This window comes from Ammospiza caudacuta, chromosome 14 (genome assembly GCF_027887145.1).
Source record: "Ammospiza caudacuta isolate bAmmCau1 chromosome 14, bAmmCau1.pri, whole genome shotgun sequence".
NCBI lineage: Eukaryota > Metazoa > Chordata > Aves > Passeriformes > Passerellidae > Ammospiza > Ammospiza caudacuta.
Genome location: NC_080606.1, coordinates 18,521,352 through 18,542,080, shown reverse-complemented (window position 1 = coordinate 18,542,080; position 20,729 = coordinate 18,521,352). Strand labels below are relative to the sequence as shown.

Genomic DNA, 20,729 nt, shown 5'->3' with positions numbered 1-20,729 from the left:
TTTCTTAGTGCCCGAGGGCAGATGGAAGGAGCCTTTCACAAAGGACTGAGAGGCAGTTTGGAGGGAAATGGGCGAGCAAGTTCATAATCTGCAGGAATTACAAGCATTGAGTACTCAATTCATAGCAAGCAAGTTTCTGTCTGTTAGCACAATAAATGTTCAAACACCTCAGGGTCAAAGGGGAAGAACAGCTCCCACCTCACCCAGCTGGAGGAGCTGCCATCCTCCCCTTCCAAAAACTGGGAAAGCTTTCTGACACGGAGTCCTGGTGCTTAACAACCAACCCACCATGCAGAACACAACTGCTCCCTGACAGGATCTTGCCTGCACTTCTGCAGCTTTAGGAGCAGGAGCAGGTCTGCCCAAATGGCAGGAGCAGCTTTTCCCCAGCCTTCCCCCTTTACCTCACTAACCCAACAGCAAACAGTGTTGTAGAATTTAAGTTCTTCAGTTGAAGTGCCTTTTCATATCACGACTACAAATCATTTAGCAATCACATGTCCCAGATTTGGAAGAATAACCAGGAGCCCTGGAGCTGCTGGGTGAGAAGAGCTGTGCAATCAGCAGCGAGGGATATCACCTCCAGAGCACTCCAGAAACTCACCCCACTTGGATGTTGGCTTAATTACAGATGTCTTTCGAGATCTCAGAAGTTGAGTTTATTTTTAAAAGAGTCTATAATGACAAAATCAGTATGTATTAAACGAGCGTGCTGAAGCAGAGCTGCTGGCAGGGGTGCAAGACAAACTGCAAATGAGGCAGAGGAGACAAGGAAACACAAAGTGAGGGAGCAGAGCTGCTGTCTCACAACCTGCTGCTGACAGAAAAACTCACAGAGATTTTGGGCAAATCCATCCTGGCCTTCCTGACTGCCTGAGCCACTTCCAGAGGGGCCAGAGCTTCCTCACAGGCACCAAAGGGCAAATTCCACCACAGACAAGCAGGAGAAGAAAGAACAAAGTGCCATTTTGCAGCTTTTGCCTCTCTCTGGAGGCTTGCATTAAGGAATTCTAAATGGATTACACAACTTAAGACATTTAAAGCAATCTCCACTTCTGAATTGGTTTAACTACAGCCAGAAATTCTTAAATGCTTTAATTTCTTTAATAAGCAACAGCCCATGAGAGTCATTTGGGCTGTTCTTTCATTTTGCCCTTGATACTTGCACTTGAGGGAGAGGAGCAGAGCCTTAAAATGCAAGCTATACAGAAAGCTGCTTAATGGAGATTCCAAATTATAACTCCAAAATGCAGCTCCAGAAGAACAACCACAGCTCTCTGCAGCATTTATTACACACAGACTGCAACTAAAAAATCCTCAAAGCCTTCCCAGGCTGGGAGAGCTCACTGAGCCACTGTGCAGAGTGTGAGGCAATCCAGGATCTCAGCCAGGCTCCAAAAGGATCCCCCAGAGAAATTCCTGCTCAGAACTGCAGCACAAGGAGCACCTGTGAGGTTTCTGCTTTCCACCACTCCTGGGCCAGATTGGGCAAAATCTGCTTCAGCAATTCTAAATGTGCTTTAAAGGTGGAAATGCTGCAATTTAAACTGTGCTTTAAAGGTGGAAATGCTGCAGAAACTCAGGGTTTTTTCTGCTGCACCAAACTATAAAACTTTTGTCTGACAGAAAAACGGCTGCTGCTTATGAGCATGTTTTAAATTGCTGTACTCCAAAGTGACAGAGGCACAGGATGTTTTAAAATATTTCCCCCATTCTAAAATGATGCCATTAAATCACAGTGAAGTACCTGTATAAAATCTCAAAATTAATACTTTATTACAGTATTTGTAATAAAAAGTACACACACATTTGCATTCCCCAGTGTTTCGATTGCTAATGGCCTTTCCAGAGAGATGCCTGCACCATCAGAACCATATGCTTGCAAATTAATGAAATAAATTCCAATGTCCAAGTGAGTGACAAATCAGTGCTGTGATATTGGTATTTTTCAGTTCACTGCACAGACCTAATTCACCCCCTCAAGGCACCTTTCACTTCATTTTACTTTCAACTCCTCTTTCAAAGAACTATCAAGTGGCACACCTTGATGTCAGGCAAGGAACTCAGTGTGTTAAGTGCTCAAAAAACCCCTCATTATTGCTGAAAGAGACTAAAAAATACAGATATTCATAAAATGTATATCCCCCTTTCCCAGTTAATCTCAATTTGCTGTGGCTCTGCACAGCCCAGGGGGTGCCACTGCTGGCAGACCAAGCGGGAACAGCTACATCTCATTTTTATATTATTTACAGGCAAAATGGTTAAATCACAAACTGGGATGTAAAACTGCTCCTCTTAGTATCTAAACTGAAGTTTCTGTTATAAAACACATGGCTAACTTATTGTAGTCATCTTCATTTTGTGGGTCACCTATTTCACTTTTATGATTTCTGAGAGGCTTGACACTCAGGTGAGCCTTAACTTTAAAAATATATTTATTTTCTGAGTGATTAAAAGTATACTTTTAACCACACAGCTGTCTAGAAATATTTGACTTATAAGATAAACCAAGGTACCTCTTGGTTTTGTTTGGAAATTTGGCTGAAGCCCAAAAGGGGATGGGAATTTTTCAGGTCTTTAATAAAAAGCTGAGGTCATAAAGTGCTAAGAGCAAATACCATGAAAAGCAGCAAGAGGGGTAACAAGTGATGTGAAGAAGGCAGGAATGTGCCACAGGAATGGGTCTGGCTCCAAAGGACAGGAGAAAAGGGGGAAAAAAGAAAAGAAGGGAAAAAAATAAAATAAGGGAAAAAAATAAAAGGGGAAAAGAAAGGAAGGGGGGAGAAGAAAGGAAGGGGGAAAAAAGAAAGGGGGGAAAAAAGAAAGGGGGGAAAAAAAGAAAGGGGGAAAAAAAGAAAGGGGGGAAAAAGAAAGGGGAAAAAAGAAAGGGGAAAAAAGAAAGGGGAAAAAAGAAAGGGGAAAAAAGAAAGGGGGAAAAAAGAAAGGGGGAAAAAAGAATGGGGGAAAAAAAGAAAGGGGGAAAAAAAGAAAGGGGGAAAAAAAGAAAGGGGGAAAAAAAGAAAGGGGAAAAAAAGAAAGGGAAAAAAATGAAAGGGAAAAAATGAAAGGGGGAAAAAAAAGAAAGGAGGGAAAGAAAAGAAAGGAGAAAAAAAAGAAAGGGGAAATATAAAAGGGGGAAAAGGAAATCACTGCCATCAAACAACGCACTGCATCACAGCCTTGTGAGTTTTGATTGGTTTTCCTTTCACAATCTGCTTCCAGGAAGAAGAAATGCTTTTCCAATGATCTCTTGATAGTTAATCACTTTGACCTTTGCTTGTATTTTCCAGAATAAAACTGTCTTCTAATTTATTTTTACTTTTCATAAAGCTGCAGGTTGATCTTCCATCTTTAAAAAGATCAACTATTTTATTGTACCTAATATCAGATTATTGAAGATTTTAGTACATGCATGGGGAGCTCATCTAATCCCATTGACCTTTTCATATTAAAATCCAGTTTTATGCTTTATCTGCTCTTTCTTAAAAAGTAAAAAACCAAAATCAGCTGTTGTTCAGATGCTGGTTCTTTATTCTTATATGAAAATTAAGCTGAACAGGATTTTTTTCCTTGACATGGAAGTGAGAATATGCAGCCAAGACCGAAAAGAATTTGCAGATGCCAAGGGCAGCATTTGGAAGGTTCTGCACAGCCCAGACCACGAGTCCTGACTAAAAGCTACCACATCCATCTCCAGCAATGACACTCACCTGCTCAGCTCACATTTCCTTAGTTAAAACTCATGCACAGATAATATTTGCTGCTGGATTTCTTCCTATTTTATGAATAACTGATGCCAGCATCATCCTCATATCCAGCCAATTTATTCCAAAGGAGGCATCCCACAGGAAAAACAAACCCAACTGTCCGTCCCCAAAACCACTGCTTTATAAAACACCAAACAATAAATATTTGCGAGTGCGAATCTCCTCCATGCAAAGCACCTCCGACTCCTGCGCAGGAAAAGCTCCCGTGTGGCAGAGCAGATGAACATTGCAATTACCCAGCCCCTGCAGCACCACGGGGAGCAGTTGAAGCCACTTGCACAAATCCCATTTATTCTGCCAAAAATCTGCCTTGCTCCAGAAAGCAAAGAAGGGCTGAAAGAGAAGTTTTGGTCATTAAAAATGAGCAGCAATTTATGCTCTGCTAGGAGTCAGTGCTGTTTATAGCAAATGCAGCTTTTATCTTACAGAATGAAACAAATTTAACTGCAATAAAATCTTTTTCATATGTATTGTGAGCATCAGAATTATGAGAGGCTTTGCTCCCATTAATATGCTTTTTGTGTTTAGGGTGCTACAGCTTAACTAAACTTGACTGACTCTTCCAGTTTAATTCCTCAAGTCAACTTACAGAACATCAGAGGCTTTGAATCAAACTGCAAAAATCTCAAAGCTGCAAGGTCAAGTGTCACCCACAGAAGAAAATTCATAAAAGATCATCAAAAGTGCCTGGTAAACCAGAAGACTTTACAAAGAAAGCAAGAAAAAGATGAAAAGTCACCTCGAGAAAAGAATTATCAAGTGGGAAAAAACATTTTTGGAATTTAGATAAGATGCCAAACTGCTACTTGCATAAATAACTTAATTAATATGTTAGCCCACAGAATCACAGAATGTCCTGAGCTGGGAAGGACTCACGAGGATCTCTGAGCCCTGCACAGACACCCCAAAAATCCCAGAGCAGGACTCAGGCCAATGGACCATCCTGCAGCCAAGTGAGGCAGGGACACATCTAACCAACAAAAATAAAACACAGATTGTACGCAGGAAACAAACACGGGAAAGGGCATGCAAAGCTTGAGAAACAGCACAAAAAAAAAAAAAAAAAGGCATGATGAAGACAGACAAGAAAAATGTGAAGAAGTGGAAGTGAGAGGTGAAGCCATGGCAGAGCTGGGCTGACGGATGAACTGTCCCAGTCCTTGGGGACACAGGACTGCTCTCAGCAGGCACAGAGCACAGACTGAGAGCACTGACGGCCTCATTAATAAACATCCAACAGCTAATCACCGGCCTCATTAATAAACATCCAACAGCTAATCACTGCATGAGGAGAGACATTGACTGATAGCATGGCAGGAAGGGAGACAAAAACCTCCAGAGAAAACCTGGACAGGGCTGGTGGAAATGTGCATCCAACTCCTTCTCACCTCTGCTTTCCTTCATTTTCTTGTGCTCACCCAGGTATTTATATTTATATTTATATTTATATTCATATTTATATTTATATTTATATTTATATTTATATTTATATTTATATCTATATCTATATTTATATTTATATTTATATTTATAATTTATAATTTATATTTATATTTTCTGATTAAATTAATCAATTAAAAGTTTTGTGTTATCTTCATCTACCTCTGCCTCAGCAGAAAACTCAGCAGCACAGCCTGTGCCACATGAGAATGTGAACTCAGCCACCACATCCCAGCCTGCACTGCTGACTGACCCAAAATAATCATTAATTGTGGCCTGTGCAGCACAACTGAACTGGATCTATTCATAGGCAGCCTGGGATTTTTCCAGAATATGCTATTTACTTGTATTAATAATAAATATGCATATTTATTATATATATTTTATAGTGTATATATATATATATATTTCATGTATTTTATGTATAAATATATATATTTATTTGCATAAACAGCATAGCTGTTTATTTGCTATTCTCTCTCAGGTGAGGAAATGAACTCTGTGTGTGAAGGCTCCTTGCACACTCAGAGCTCACTCCTCAGAGGTTTGATGGGACACCCAACACCATCCCTGCACTGCTGGCAACTCCTGAGCTGTGGCTTTTCAAGTATCTCCCTACAATTTATAATACAATTAATAATGAATTGAATAAATTTAATAATAAATTATTATACAATTTATAATACAATATATAATACAATTTATTAATTGTATTATTTTAATACCATTTAAAATTTTTAATACAACTTTAATACTTTTTAAAAATTGTATTATAAATTGTATTATTTTCACAGCCTACTACAGAAGAAAAGGAGTTGCTCCATTACTGTTTTTCCCTTTTTTTCCTCAGCTCAATGAATACCAGACAAGCACAATCCACGTGGATTATCAGTGCTTACAGGTTACATAATCCCACAATCCCCAATGGAATGCTGGCAGTATTCCATGCCAAAGCCAGCACCTGCTGCCTTGAGGTGCTTTGCCTGCTGCTCACCTTTGCTCGCACTCTCAACGTGCTGCAGCTCATCCGGGAATTTCAGGATGTCCCTGTAATTCTCCTCACAGATTTCTGCCAGGAAATGCAACAGGGTGGTTTTCTGGTCTGATGATTTCGTATCTCGAATCTAAAATGTGAACACAGGAGAAAGTAAAAATAAACAAACATTCTTAAAGCATTTCAATAAAGTGAATATTGCAGACTTCAACTCATTAGCAAAAAGTTACCTACATGGGTTGCCTGCAAATAAACAGATTTTAAAAAATGAAATTTCTTGAATTCTTCATAATTTAGGATTAGAAGGAATCTACCCTAAGATGTATTTTAAGAAATAATAACTGATTTTGATGAGAAGAAGATCTGAGATAAAGTTCTGAGATTTTAGCATTGCCAGTTCAGAATCCCTCAGATAAAAAATAGCTGTGTACAGAGATTAAACAGAACTGAAATTAGAGCATTCCTTCAATGCCATAAATGCCAAATCTCTACAGGAATCCCTGAAATTCTGCGTAGCTGGACACCATGCTAACAGTCAGAATTTGCCTTCTGACCAGTCAAACTAAAGTAACTCCTTGCTGTAAATCCACTATTCTTTCTTGGAGCAAAATCTAAACCATGCTGCGTCAGGCTAAAACCTTGGAGACCAACTCTATAGAGAAACACAAAATAAATGCACCCTGCCTTAGCAGAACACAGAATAACAAAACGGCAAAGGCAATCCTGACTGCAGCTGAAGGAAATGTAATGCATTAGTGAAAAGCTGCAGGAAAACTCTGCACAACGGGAAGTAACAGGTAAAGGAATATTTTTGCTGTTCTTTTGACTGCAGAGGCACTTTTAGAGGCCTGAAACAAATCAGTAATCTTGGAAGTGATAAAACTCTGTTCTCCATTAGCCTCAGTGCTGAAATGAGGTTTTTAGTTAAAAAACAAAAATCTGCACTAATTGTTAGAATATAGGAGCAGTGGCACCTTCCAATACCCTTATGGCTCAATGCCATGGCACGGTGCACAGTGACCAAGGAACATCATGAACTCTAGAGACCGAGAGAACAAATTTAACACCAGATCCCTGAGTTTGCCCCTTTTTGTGCTGTGCAGGAGGAATGTGAGAGTTGAGGGAAGACCCAGCAGGAGCAGAGATTTATCCACAAAGGCGAGACAGAGTAGGTGCATGGAAGAGTCTGAGAGGAGCACACTCCACTTGACAGAGAATTAGTAACACATCTGGAAAGAATTGTTTTAACAGCATTTTACTGATCTAGTACAGTTCTTACACAGAAGTAAGCTACAACATGCACAACAAATGAAATAAAGGATTTATTTAAGAAGAATACATAAATGCTTGTGTAAAATCTCCTATTTGTTTTCTCATTCTCTAAATCACTTGAAGTTCTAATTCTATAATCCTCATGACAGGCTTGCCATCGATGTTCAATTTAATAGAGGCCTTTCAGCTTTAAGGATTACCCTGTTAGGAATAAATGAGTGCAGTGGAAAAACAGGCTTTTAAAAATATAAGGTATTTAGGCAATTAAGAAAGCAATTTAATTCATACCAATTCAGCGATTAAAGACTAAACAATGCTCAGCAATGGTATGCAGTTAAAGGGCTTTCATGTGTTACATACACACAAGTTCTCCTGACTTGAAAAAAACAGTAGATTTACTGGCTAAACATCTGCATGGAAAAAAGAAATTGCATTTCAATTTGTCTGTGAACAACAGCAGTGGGATTTGCAGTCTTTGATCTCTCTGACATCATCGAGTGGATAAAGCACTTTTTTTCTAAATGGACAAAATTATTTTGCTTTCAAATTACAACAGGAACATGTTTTGCCACCAAGAGCAACATCACAATAACAGTCAGCATTAGCACCTTGTAGTAAACATCGAAAAAAATATCTAAATAAACATTTATTTAGAACTTGAACAAATGTATCAAATTCATTTCTTTGGCCCAATCATAAATAAGTCTCTATATATTCTGCTATATTCACCTTCACTTTTAACACAATGGATGCAAATAGGTCTGCTTGATATTTACAATCAATATCTGTACTGTAAAAATCAAGTCCTAAGCCCACTGATATAATGAAAGATAAGTGCTGTTTGAGTGTAGTTTAGCACATAATATTTAAATATAAAAATAGAAATGAAAGGTAGGAACTGGACAGGTGGCAGCTTGGTTGTGTCTGTATCACACCCTGTACTCCTATTTAATATACACTCATATTCAATATACACTCACATTCAATAACACACCCACTATTTTAATTCTTTTGCAGTAAATGCAATACTTTTTACATTCAGCTTTTTCCTTGCAGTAATTTTGCCCAACAGATGTAACATTCCTTGGCTTGTAAAGAACCCAATGGCTTAGCCTGATTTCTGCTGCTCTACACACTCCAGCCAAGTGGATGGAAAGCAAAAAGAGCCATTTAAGTTGTGCTTACAAGACCAGGGGCTGGATTTGGATGAACCTCGTGGGTCCTTTCCAACTCAGGATATTCTACCATTCTATGATTCAGGATAAATTTTTAACACTGTGGTGTTCAAATTTTAAAATACAGGTTTTGAGTCTAGGGCCTTTCCTTGCCCGGGAGATGGAATTTGGAAATAACACATTCAGTTTAAAAATAAATGAAATAAATTGCCAGATCAGTGGGGGATACAGGAGGCAGCTCCAGCTGAATGCTGAAGCATCAATTTGAGGGTCAACACCATGAGATCCAGGGCTTGGGGAAGGATTAAAGGCCAAGGGACACAGAACACAGCACAACCACTCAAATATGAGCTGCACAGTAAGATGTTTAATTCCGTAAGCCAGGAGAACACCACCAGAACAAAACTCTCCCTCAGCACAGAGTAAACATTTATTTAACCCATGCCAAACACACATAACACTGCCAGGATGGGGCTGGGTTCTCCCAGGTACAGCAGCTCCCAGGTGTGCGGGTTAAACGTGGCAGCCAGTGCAAGGAAAAATTTATGTAGGAGCCATCACTGGAGTGACACTTTATTATAGCTATAAAAAGGCTCTCTATTGATTTTTATGAGATTATAGACCTTCTCCTACCCTAGAAATCTTTCCCCCCTTGCCAGAACAAGGGCTGCTGGACAATAAATGTCCCCTCATCAGTAATGCTCAGCCTGGATAAACAGCTTGTCTTGTTCCATTTGCACCTTGAACAAAAAGCGTCATAGCAGCACTTAACAGGTGAACACACATTGATCCAGCCAGAGCACTGCAAAAGCTTTACTGAAACTGAGCTCTTGGTCCTCACTTGAATTCTGCCCCACAGCTGTACCTGCACATCCCTGAAACAAACCTCCTCCCTTTCGGTTCCATCCCTACGGAGCAGAACTTTGGAGCTCCTGAGGGGGCTCAAAAAGCAGCTGGACCCTCTGGACATACTGAAAAACACAGCAAACTCCAGTGGATTACTGCAGCAGCCACCCTCAGCCCGAGCACTTTCCCTGCTGTATTTCTATTGCTGTATTTCTATATTTCTGTGGCTGTATTTCTGTTTCCACAGGGCATTCCAAGCTCAGGCACTGAAGATGCTCTGCTGCAGGCTCAGGAGTAGCTGCTCTCCTCGGCCAGTCTCGACACATGCCAGGAATTCTGATGCTGATGTCTCTCATTTGAACAACATTAAGTTCTCTGCCTTCTGCCAAGGGTTGTTTACAGATCATTTCTATCTCCAATAACATCATACACTGCAATATAACATCCAGAGAGATAATCTGTTTTTAAGGATTTGCAATTACTCCTCGGTGATTAGCTTTCTAGCTCAGGCCAGACAAGTGGGAATGGTGGTTTTTTTTATTTTCTTTACCATGTTTTAGTAAAAGTGTTAGCAAAACCAGATCTGTGTATGAAATGACCAGCTCTGTTGTAAAATCATTTATTTTCCAAAACCGAACGTTTATCCCAGATCAATACTTGCCTTTTTTCTCCTATTTTTTTCAGACTGCATAATGTAAGCACTGCATCCAGTAAACAGACAATTAATTTTAGGATTGTTCAAGAAACAAGCAGAAAGAAAAAAATCAATACAAAACTCTGGTTGTATTGAAAAGTGAATTCATCACATTATGACCCCTCATCATGAAGAGTTTGTATTCTGCACATAGAAAGGGGTACACGGACACCTTGCTGACAGCTGGCTCAAAAAAATAATAAAAATCTCTTTTCATGGGCAGAAAGTCCACTAAGTGACAGTCACTGATCTGAAAAAGGAGTTACTATAACTATATAGTTATATATAGTTAATATAATATATGTATATAGCTAATATAATATATATAGTTATATATAGTTAATTTATGTGTATAGTTAATATAATATATATAGTTATATATAGTTAATGTAATATATACAGATAGTTAATATAACTATAAAAGGAGTTATTATGAAAAGCAAAATAAAGGCTCCCAAATCCTGCTAGACAAGCCTGAAGGCTGCAATACATTCCTTAGGAGCAAAAAATAAAGACACCTTTAAATTACCCAGGGAATGCTGGGGATGCTGAGGGCAGGTCCTGCCCACGATTAAACACAGGGTGCAGTCAGTAAATTTCACTGTGATGCTGTCCCTGCTTTGTGCCCTTGTCCCGGCTGAGCGCCAGGAGCTGCCCCGTGCCGGCACTGACCTTGCAGAGGAAGCTGATGTTGAAGCCCAGGGACTGCGCGTTCCTGGAGCCAGAGTTCATGTAGTTGCCCAGGAACAGCACCAGCTCCAGCAGCTTGCTGAAGCTCTCGCTCTTCTTGAGCTCCTCGCAGGCCAGGGTGACAGCCATGATGTCGGGCTTGATGTTGTTGACGTGCTCCTCGAACATGAGCCGGAACAGGATCCCGTTGAGCCGCGCGCGCAGCATCTTCACCGAGCTCATCTGCAAAACACGCCAAACTCTGACTGAGAGGGCAGCCCAAATCACCCACAGCTCAAAACGCTCCAATTCTCATTGTCAGAATGCAGCACTGTCACAGACACATTTTATGAAAAATCCTTTCCTTAGGGTTTTTCCTCCTGAGAAGCTGGGAGGCCTCAGGAACAAAATGCAAACAATGGTTATCTGCTGCTGTGGGATGCAACAGGTGCAGCTGGGATTGGTCTCATGTGCTTGTTTCTAATTCATGGCCAATCACAGTCAGCTGGCTCAGACTCTCTGAGCCACAAACTTTTGTTATCATTCTTTCTTTTTCTACTCTTAGCCTTCTGACGAAATCCTTTCTTCTATTCTTTTAGTATAGTTTTAATGTAATATATATGATAAAATAATAAATCAGCCTTCTGAAACATGGCGTCAGACCCTCGTCTCTTCCCTCATGCTCAGACCCCAGTGAACAGTCACACAGCACCAGCCAGCCAGCCAAGAGTGTCCGTGTGTGTTTGCACTGCCTGCCTTGTGCTCCCAGGCACCTCCCTGTGTGTTTCAGACACTTGGCAAAAGAGAGCACAGCACTCATCCCTTCCTGCTCTGGTAAAAAGATGGGAGGTTATAAATCCTGACAAGGAGGTTACAATCCTGATGTTGTAGCACAGCAGATACTGAAAATAATCTACAATGCTGATTCATTAATTTAAATCCCCAAGACCAAATTCACCAGCCCAGGTCACAAAATATCTTTAATGTTTTGCACAAGTGATCAGAGTTATTTCTTCCCACTTAGCACAAGATAATTCACAAGAGAAATTTAAATTAAGGAAAAAAGATGTACTGAGCATTGTTAAATCACTTGAAATTTTTAATTTAATTGCAAGAATGGTTATGTTCCAAATCGTGTTCCAAATCTAGCTCATCTTAGTTAGCAGAACACAGAAAGATTTCTTCACCAATGTATTCACCATCAGGGGTGTTCCTGAAGCCCTTGGCAAGAAAAGCTTTGCTATCTAACAAATCACAGATCTTGACTGGCAAAACACGAAGATTTTGATGTGCTCCTGTTTCTGTTGGCCAAAATTTGGCCATGGTCCTTTGAAGAACTATGATTTTTCTACCAGTGCTATCTCCCAGCAGCCAGCAGAAGCAGCAGCAAGAACTTTCACAGGAAGGACTTGAGTGGCCTGAATAATAATGAATTCATTCTAAAATGAACATAAATATGAAGGCTCCAGATGGTCTCAAACAATTCCTATGATCAGGCTGGAACAAGGAAAAGGAAAGGATCAGAAAAGAAGCATCTCAGCAGAACTAGTGATCTTTTTTTATAAATCTCCATTGTCACAAATTTCTCTCTGAGCCTCTATAAGCCAAAATCATTGAAAGTCTTGAAACATTATTCTTCTAATCATCCTGTATTTCAGAAATATCACACTGAAAACATCTGCCTTGAAAGGATCTACTTACACTAATCTGCAGTAGATGGAAATTAAATTTAATCACATAATTTGCTTTAACTTTTGTAGAACAATCTCCAGTTGCTGTTTTTACTCAAAATGGCACAGAAAAAAAAATTGTTCAAAGCTTTACATCTCAAAACCCAAGTGCAACAAAGTACAAGCCCAGAGGAGAGTGTGACATAAACATTAGTGAAGAATAATCCTCAAACTTGAGAGGAGTGTCCTTTCTTCTTTAATCCTGTGTAGTGCCATGGACCACTGATCATTTATTAGCTTCCGACCACCAACCCAGCAGGAAGTTTTAAAATATTATGTAGGTCAGGGAATGGAATTAAAACTATCTTGGTAATTTCCTAAGAGCTGTTTTCATGTGGGTTTTTCCTTAAAGCCCAGAACATTCCTATACACAAAATGCCCTTTAGGTATCAGCAGAAGATGGCCATAAATGATATTTTAGTTCCTCCTGCCTCACCCTGCCCTGGTTCCCCCTTTTTTGGTCCTGTTTCCAAATCCATGTGTTCAGTGGCAGAGAAAGGAGTGATCACATACTGAATTTGGAGCAATCTTCTAGAATTAGGTAAGGAGCAAAGCCTACATTCACTTGGAAAGCTCAAATTCTTTATGGCTCTAAATAAAATTAGTGTCAAAGGCATATATATATCTATATATATAAATATAAGAAATGAAACATTCCAACAGGTGCATGGAACAGCAAGCAATGGCTCCCCCTACAAACAGTTAAAGAGGCAAGAAAACCAAGAAAATGGATATTTCTTTTCCAGCTGACTGTCAGTGATGGGCGGCATGCCATTATTCCCCTTCTGGGCTCTCATGAAGGTCTTGTCTGAACTCCCTACCTAATCAAGTTCTTTATTCAGTTCTTTATGCTTTATTATCACCATTCAATTCTCAAGCCCTGTATTAAAACGAGGATCAAAGGCTACTGGAGAAAGGCAAAAAGCACAATTAAATTTGCCTCACTTCCTAAGAAAAAGCTGACATTCCTCTAATAAAAATTTGTCAACTTACTAAGACAACTTAGCCTCTTACCTATGTTATATTAAAGTTGCCTTTTTTTTTCCCCTGGAAACATTCTAGGAAGATTAATTCGGCAGCAGCTCACAAAATTACAATGAGGCCAAACAAGCAGCCAATAAATTCAATTTAAAGGACTGAATGGCTCCAAACCAATGGAGGTGCAATAAACTTGTACAATTCTCAGTTCACTTTGTCTGCCTCCCAGCCAGGACTGGTTACACAGGAAAAAAGGGTCACAGAAAATGCAAGTTTACACAACTCCTCAGTCAGATTTAGGCTTTTGTAGCATTAAAATGTTCAGTTGGCACTGCAGTGGAAATGCAGCTCCTCACTGAAGCTGCAGCTGTTCCCATATCATAACAAATGAACTCTTGAACACAAGGTTTAGGTGCAGAACTCAGGTAACATCCTGCCCAGCTGAGTCCAAGTTACACAGCTGATCCAGTAATTTTCCTTTTTTTTTTTTTTTATTTTTCTTTTTTTTTCTATTTTTTTTTTTCTTTTTTAAAAATTCTATTTTTTTTTTCTGTTTTTCTTGCTCTACTTCAACATCAATGCAAACTTTCCTTTAGAAGAACTTGTGGTGCCTTTTTTGATCCCAGGATATAACTTCAAAAAGTTCCAATAACTAATTAGAATATATAATTGGTTTTAGCATTCATCTAAATGAAAATGCAGCTCTAATTTTCATTTACATATCAGCTGAATATTAAGTTAATCGGTTCCTTCAAGTAAGTTAATCTTTTACTAAGTATGGCTTTTCTAAAAAAATTTTAAGCAACTTATTCCAACCTTTATTAAATTTGATGGGCAAAGTGATTATCCAATTAACATATCTTAATAATTAACACACCTAAATCTACATAAAAATAAGGGGACACACTTTAAATATTATTTAAGGTAGTCTGTCTTCTATTCATAAAGCCAAGGTTAAGATTATTATTAATGAGAAATTCCAAAATTAATTTGACACATTGGAGAAAAGAACTTCAGTCAAGACTTGAGGTTCAGCTGCATTTCTTGCACTTTAAGGGACAGTTCCAGGATATCATAACCAGAAACAAACCCAGCATTTTAGCACCAGTGATGAGTTAGAGGCCCCCAGAAATCAGACAGAAGCAGGACCCATAAGGCAAAGTGCTGCTTTTTATTAAAGCAGATGGTAAAGCTGAATAAGCAAACAAGCTTCAGGAAACTTGGTTCCTTCATAGGGCAAGCAGCACCATTTGGAGATGTTTGATTAAGGAGTTTTTGCTAATTAACGTTGCATTAAATAGTTGGAAACTCTCTCAACTTGCTCTAGTCAGTGTTTCCTCAGAAATCATGGAACAGTGACTGTGGCCACATTGGGACTGCTGGGAATAAAGGGATTTTTGTGGTTTCTTCAACATCCAGAGCCAGGCCAGCTGCAAGCAGCAGGAATCCTGACATGGAGGAGCCCAGATATGGGGTCAGAATCCTCACCCACAACACCAGCTGGGACAGGGCAGGGCATGTTTGTAAAGGGGATTTGTGTCAGGAGGAGGGGACAGGGCAGGGGATGATCCAAGTTAAGAGATCAGGGTGAAGCACTGAGGAATTTACAACAGTAAAACACTGGAATGCCCACACAGCCCTTTCAATCAAGGTCATTATGATGCACAATTTTCCAATTTCTTGGCTGATTTTAAGCAGGAAACTGAACAGATTTCCCAAACATCAGAGGCTTCCTTTGTCCTAACACCTCCAGCTTGCCTGCTTCCATTGAGCATTTCCCTTCAACACAGTCCAGATATGGAGTGCACAAAACCCTGCACAAAAGCCAAGGAATTCCTCACTTTATCTGACAATATCTAGGTAGAGAGGAATATGCCCATAAATAGATGTATATATAAAATAATCTATCATACATGCATGTATTATAATAGAAATATTCATAGATAAGTTTTGGTCTGTCTAAAGACATAATACACACATTTATATTTTAAATAAAAATGCATGCTATTATTGCTTCTAAGAAAGCAGCAAATATGTATTTATAGAGATTTTTAGATTGTTACTGATCAATAAATGGCAATGTTTTACTTGTAGTAAGGCTAATTAATGTATCCCACTTCTAACAAAATTCCTCATCCTTGTTTGGAAATAAAATATTTTTGCAACTTGATGCCATTTATTAAAAGAAAAGGAAATCAATAGGCTATAGTTTTTCAAAAGAAGCCATTGATATATTTCATTTCCTAAATCCTCTCCAAAAATCTCATTAGGGCAAATCATATTCTGTTACTTCCCCAACTGAAAAATAATTAAAAAAAAGAAAAAGCACTCAAAAGCCACTTCTGCAGCAAAATTATGCTCAAATCAGAGCTTTTTAGCAAAAAAGTCTTCTAAGAGGCCTCTATTTCTGTTTTAATGCATTTTAATGTACATAATGCCTTAAAAATCCAGCAAGAGCAAGCGCAGCTCCTGCGGAGCTGGGGATAAATCCTGAGCTCGTTCCAGAGCTCTCATCGTCATTTTAATCTGCTGGGCTGAGAGGGGAAGGGAAAACAGGAGCTCATTGGCCTAAGGACTCCTGAGGTCCTTGGAAAGCCAGGGCAGAAAGAGATTCCCAAGGGTGGCACAGAAATCAGGGTCCCACCCTCACCCCCAGCGTGGATTAAAGAGTTCCTGAAAATGCTGGAACTCCCCAAAACTGCTGGAATTCCCAAAAATGCCGGAATTCCCCAAAAATGCCGGAATTCCCCAAAATGCTGGAATTCCCAAAAATGCTGGAATTCTCAAAAATGCTGGAATTCCCAAAAATGCCGGAATTCCCAAAAATGCTGGAATTCCCCAAAAATACTGGAATTCCCAAAAATACTGGAATTCCCCAAAATGCTGGAACTCCCCAAAAATGCCAGAATTCTCAAAAATGCCGGAATTCCCCAAAACTGCTGGAATTCCCAAAAATGCCGGAATTGCCAAAAATGCCGGAATTCCCAAAAAATTCTGGAATTCCCTCCCAGAGGGGCCCCAGCCATTCTGGCAGCCCTGCTCCTGAACAGATGCAGGGACTGAGAGGAGCAGTGTCTACCACATCTGCATCTTGCACACCTTAAGGTGTCAAAATACAGATGCGGTGTTTAAAATACTTATGACTGACTAATAGTTTATTTTAAGAAATACTCAGTAAAAGCGTAGATTTGCATTTAATATATAATATTCTTAAAACAACGCATTAAAATATTGCCTTTTTAAAAGTGTAAATTGCATTGAGAGGAGCAGAACACAAGCTACAATTCCAGTTCCAATATCAATTCACACCTCTCCTTGAGCCATCCTGCAAGGCTGTGTGGTATAAATACAGATGTTTGATACGTGCATGCATACATACATAGAAAATATGGATATATATACATATAAAATATGGATATTTTAAGTCTTTTAGCTGCTTACAGGTTTTGATACATAACAAATTTATCAGAGTTGTCAAGGCCAAGGGGTAACTGGGTCTTCTGTGGGCTCCTGGAATTTATCTGCTTGAAGGCAGAGGGGTCCTCAGAGCTGTTCAGTAAACAGTCAAGGCAAGACAGGCAGAAAAAAGATTCGGTGTGTTACCTGAGTGCCTGTTGTTTTTAATGCTACACTGCAATTCCTCGCAGAAAATCACCCAGAATCAGAGGGGTTCACGTTGGAAATGACCCTAAGGATGATCTGCTTCCAGTCTGGCTGCTCACAGCCCTGCCCAGGCTGGCCCAATACATGTTAAGATATTTTTTGATTATTACCTATCAGGAAATAGTAACTTTTCCTACTGCAGGTCTTGCAAAAACACTAAAAGAAGATTTTTATCCTTCAACTTGTTTCTTTTTATGTGCCAAAACGGAACTCTGTTGACTGATACATACCACGACTCCAAACTGCTCTGGCTCAGCAAGGTCGTTGTATTCATCCTTTAATTCAGCTAAGGCATTGAGCTCCTTCTGCTCAGGAAGATTCTTCACCAGGTTCTAAAACAAACAAGGCATTATATCAAATTTGTTACATTAAACTACCTAAGACATTAAAAATAACACGCTCAAAATACCACAACATGGAAATGCAGGAGGAAATTACGGGACGTTTATTTTATTTACGCAGCTCTAACTTTATATAAACATCAAATCAAAGCAGCAATTATTTAATACAGACAACTGCTCTGCTGCAGTCTCTGATTTGAGGAATGTATTAAAAGGTTAGAGTATCATTTTCAGGGCCTGACAGCATCAACGAGTTTTGTCTCTCTACAATCTCCCTTTGCCCTAATGGTTGCATCTTGCTCATTAAATATCAATCAAGAAATAACTGGTCTGTGTAAAACATGACAGAAGCAGCAAAAAAAAAAGAAAAAAAATTAAAATCATTAGACATTCAAAGTATACTTAAAAATACCTTATAAAAAAGGTCAACAACCCAGAATTGTACAGATCTTATAAATGGCATATATAGTCAGGAAAAGGTTCAATTTCCTTGCAGTGTTATTCATGTTCCCAATAGAACATTGTGAGTTATAGTATGATCTTAAGGTGTAAAAATACATGTGGTAAGTATTTAAAATACTTATATTACGATTGAATAATAGTTTATTTTAAGAAATACTCAGTAAAAGTGTAGATTTGCATTTAATACATCATATTTTTAAAATAATGTATTGAAATATTGCATTTTTAAAGTGTAAATCGCATTTAATATATAATATTTGCATATATGTACAAGTTGAAATCCAAACAATAATGCATTTTCAGTAGAGGAGATGAATATGAAACTGCTCTGCACTTCAGTTATCCCAGGTGGGGTTGGTTCCTCCCCCTTGATTTTTAATTTTATTAAACCTGAAGGTTTCCTAATCATCTGATCTGTTATCTCTGATCAATAAACCAAGTCCTCAATAAAATTCGGGCTTTGCACCTATTTTCAAATACTGAGACAACTCAGTTTAGACCAGCGTTCCCAGAATAACCATTCTGCAGGTCTAAGAAAGGAAGAAGAAATTAATTTAGAAAACCTTGGGGGAATGGGGCAAAGGGGCAAACAGGAGACGGGGAAGGATGAAAGGATAAATCCAGGCCCAGTGAGGGAGCAGGAATCTGTGGACGATGTCAAATAAAGCCACAGCAGCATTGCTGGGTGCTAAATCTTGGTGATTTTTAGGGTTTTAAGGTTTCCTGCTGCTCTGTCCCTGCTCAGAGAGCACGAGGGGCCACGGGCACTCCTGCTCTCCTCCTGGAGGGAGACAATCAGAAAGGGATGTGCAGAAATTGAATTCCATCCTTTGCACTCTCCAGCTGAGGGATTTGGGGCTCAGAATGAGACTGAACCAGCCTGAGAGCAGATTTACAGATGGGTTTGGAGCTGCAGCAGGGTCCTGAAAGGCTCAGGGAGTTTCATCTCTCACCAGAGACAGGCAGAGCTGCTCCCACAAGAAACCTCCTGAAACTTCATTATGCACCAGCCTCAATCATCTTCAGCTTCTCCTCCAAGCTGAATCACCAGAATTGTCAGATATTTCCTCTGGGGAGGGGAAATCCCAAGGAATTCTTTGGTTAACAGGGTCTTTGAAAAGCAGTTTTAGTGTACATGGGACCATAATCAGAAGCAGAATGGAATCAATGGGACAGGAAACACAAGTGATACCCTGCAGATGATGCCCTGTCTTAATCTTGAATTCTTACTCCTGCCTGCCATGTTCATGTGGAAAATGAGCTACAACCAAAAGCAGAGGCATTTTCACATACCTGGATCAGGGATTCACTCAGCTTCTCCTCATCCACCTCTAAAATGATATTTTTTATTTCTTCGTAAGGCAAACGGAAGGAACCCAAAAATATTGCTGAAATTCAGTAACACATCATCAGAATCAAAAAGGTCAAGAAAGATTGATATACAAAGGCAAACTATTGCTAGCAACTCAAAAAGTCACATCTCCATCTAAATTGTTCCACAGTTAAGTCTCCATATAAACAAATGCTAGGTAGGCACACTGCTGCACTTTGACTTATCATGAATTCCCTTTCTAAGAAATGAAACTATAACAACAATTTTAACTTTGAAATCGGCCTCAGCTTCTCCCTAGCAATGTAACTTTCCATTAAAGTTTTATCTTTATGAATGACATCTGCATTCCTACTCTAAGCAGAACTACTTAGCCAATAACAGATATCTTTAGCTATTATTATTCTTATTGGTTCCATAACCATGTATGAATAGCTGTACAATTGGGTCAATGATATTTATGCGATATTCTAGAAAAGATTTCACATCAAAGTGGTAACGAAGAGCTGGGCAAAGTAAGAAAAACGCCCTAACTCTACCACTTTTAGGGTAGCTGAACTTTTACAGGAGACACACAATTCAAACCCTTCAAAGATGGAGCTCTCAAAGCAATTTGATCTCAGAATCTTATAAAATCTCAAGAGAGCCCCATTCAGTAAACTACAAAGAATTCTTAACAGATGGATCAGCATAACATTGTGAAAAAATGCTTTATATTCAGCCTAACTAGTGTGGCTGATTATCCTGCATCCAAGCTTTCAAAATTTGAAGTTTTCCATCAATTGTGAGCTCTTCTATCATAGCTCATTTTCTGCTCACGGATGTGGTACTAAACAATGCCCACATTGGGGTTTATACACTTATTGCCATGGGCACAGTCGGACCAGTGACATTTATGGTGCTTCTGATTCAGATAAAGGACACACTACTGATAATGATTGATTTCCCTGCATAATTAAAGATGAAAGAAGTGGGCTGGTTTTGCTCCCATCTGCAGCAGTAGTACCTGCACCTCTGTAGCCTATTTGGTAATCTGGTAATCTGGTAATCCACCTTGCCTTGAACCTCCATTTCTGCATTGCTCTGACCAAAGGAACAATCTGGAATGGCCCCTAAACCCCACCCACACCATGCTCTGCCCAAATTAGTGATCATTTCATTGCACTTCCAGTCCTGAGCAGTTAATTTTGTCAGTTAATTGAGAGAATTAACTGACAAAAACCCCAGGAACTCATTAAATCATTTTCCATGTTACTTTTTTTCATTTTTCCCAAGTTATGCAGTGAATTCAGAATGTGTAGTTAAACATCACAGAATTTAAGACTCATGTTCAAATTAGCAGTTTTTAGAGAAAGTAATTACACATGC

The 20,729-nt window shown here is 39.2% G+C and overlaps 1 protein-coding gene across 3 annotated transcripts in view; it reads right to left on the bottom strand.

The window, feature by feature from the left end:
• The window catches only part of DIAPH2 (diaphanous related formin 2), a 171,055-nt gene that overhangs the window by 90,577 nt on the left and 59,749 nt on the right, over positions 1–20,729 (bottom strand). For all 3 annotated transcript variants that reach the window (XM_058814155.1, XM_058814153.1, XM_058814154.1), the window contains 4 exons: positions 19,325–19,419; positions 17,459–17,560; positions 10,861–11,100; positions 6,202–6,331 (listed from right to left, as the gene is read on the bottom strand). In XM_058814155.1, coding sequence (XP_058670138.1) covers positions 6,202–6,331; positions 10,861–11,100; positions 17,459–17,560; positions 19,325–19,419 — 567 coding nt within the window. The remainder of the gene's footprint in view (positions 1–6,201; positions 6,332–10,860; positions 11,101–17,458; positions 17,561–19,324; positions 19,420–20,729) is intronic.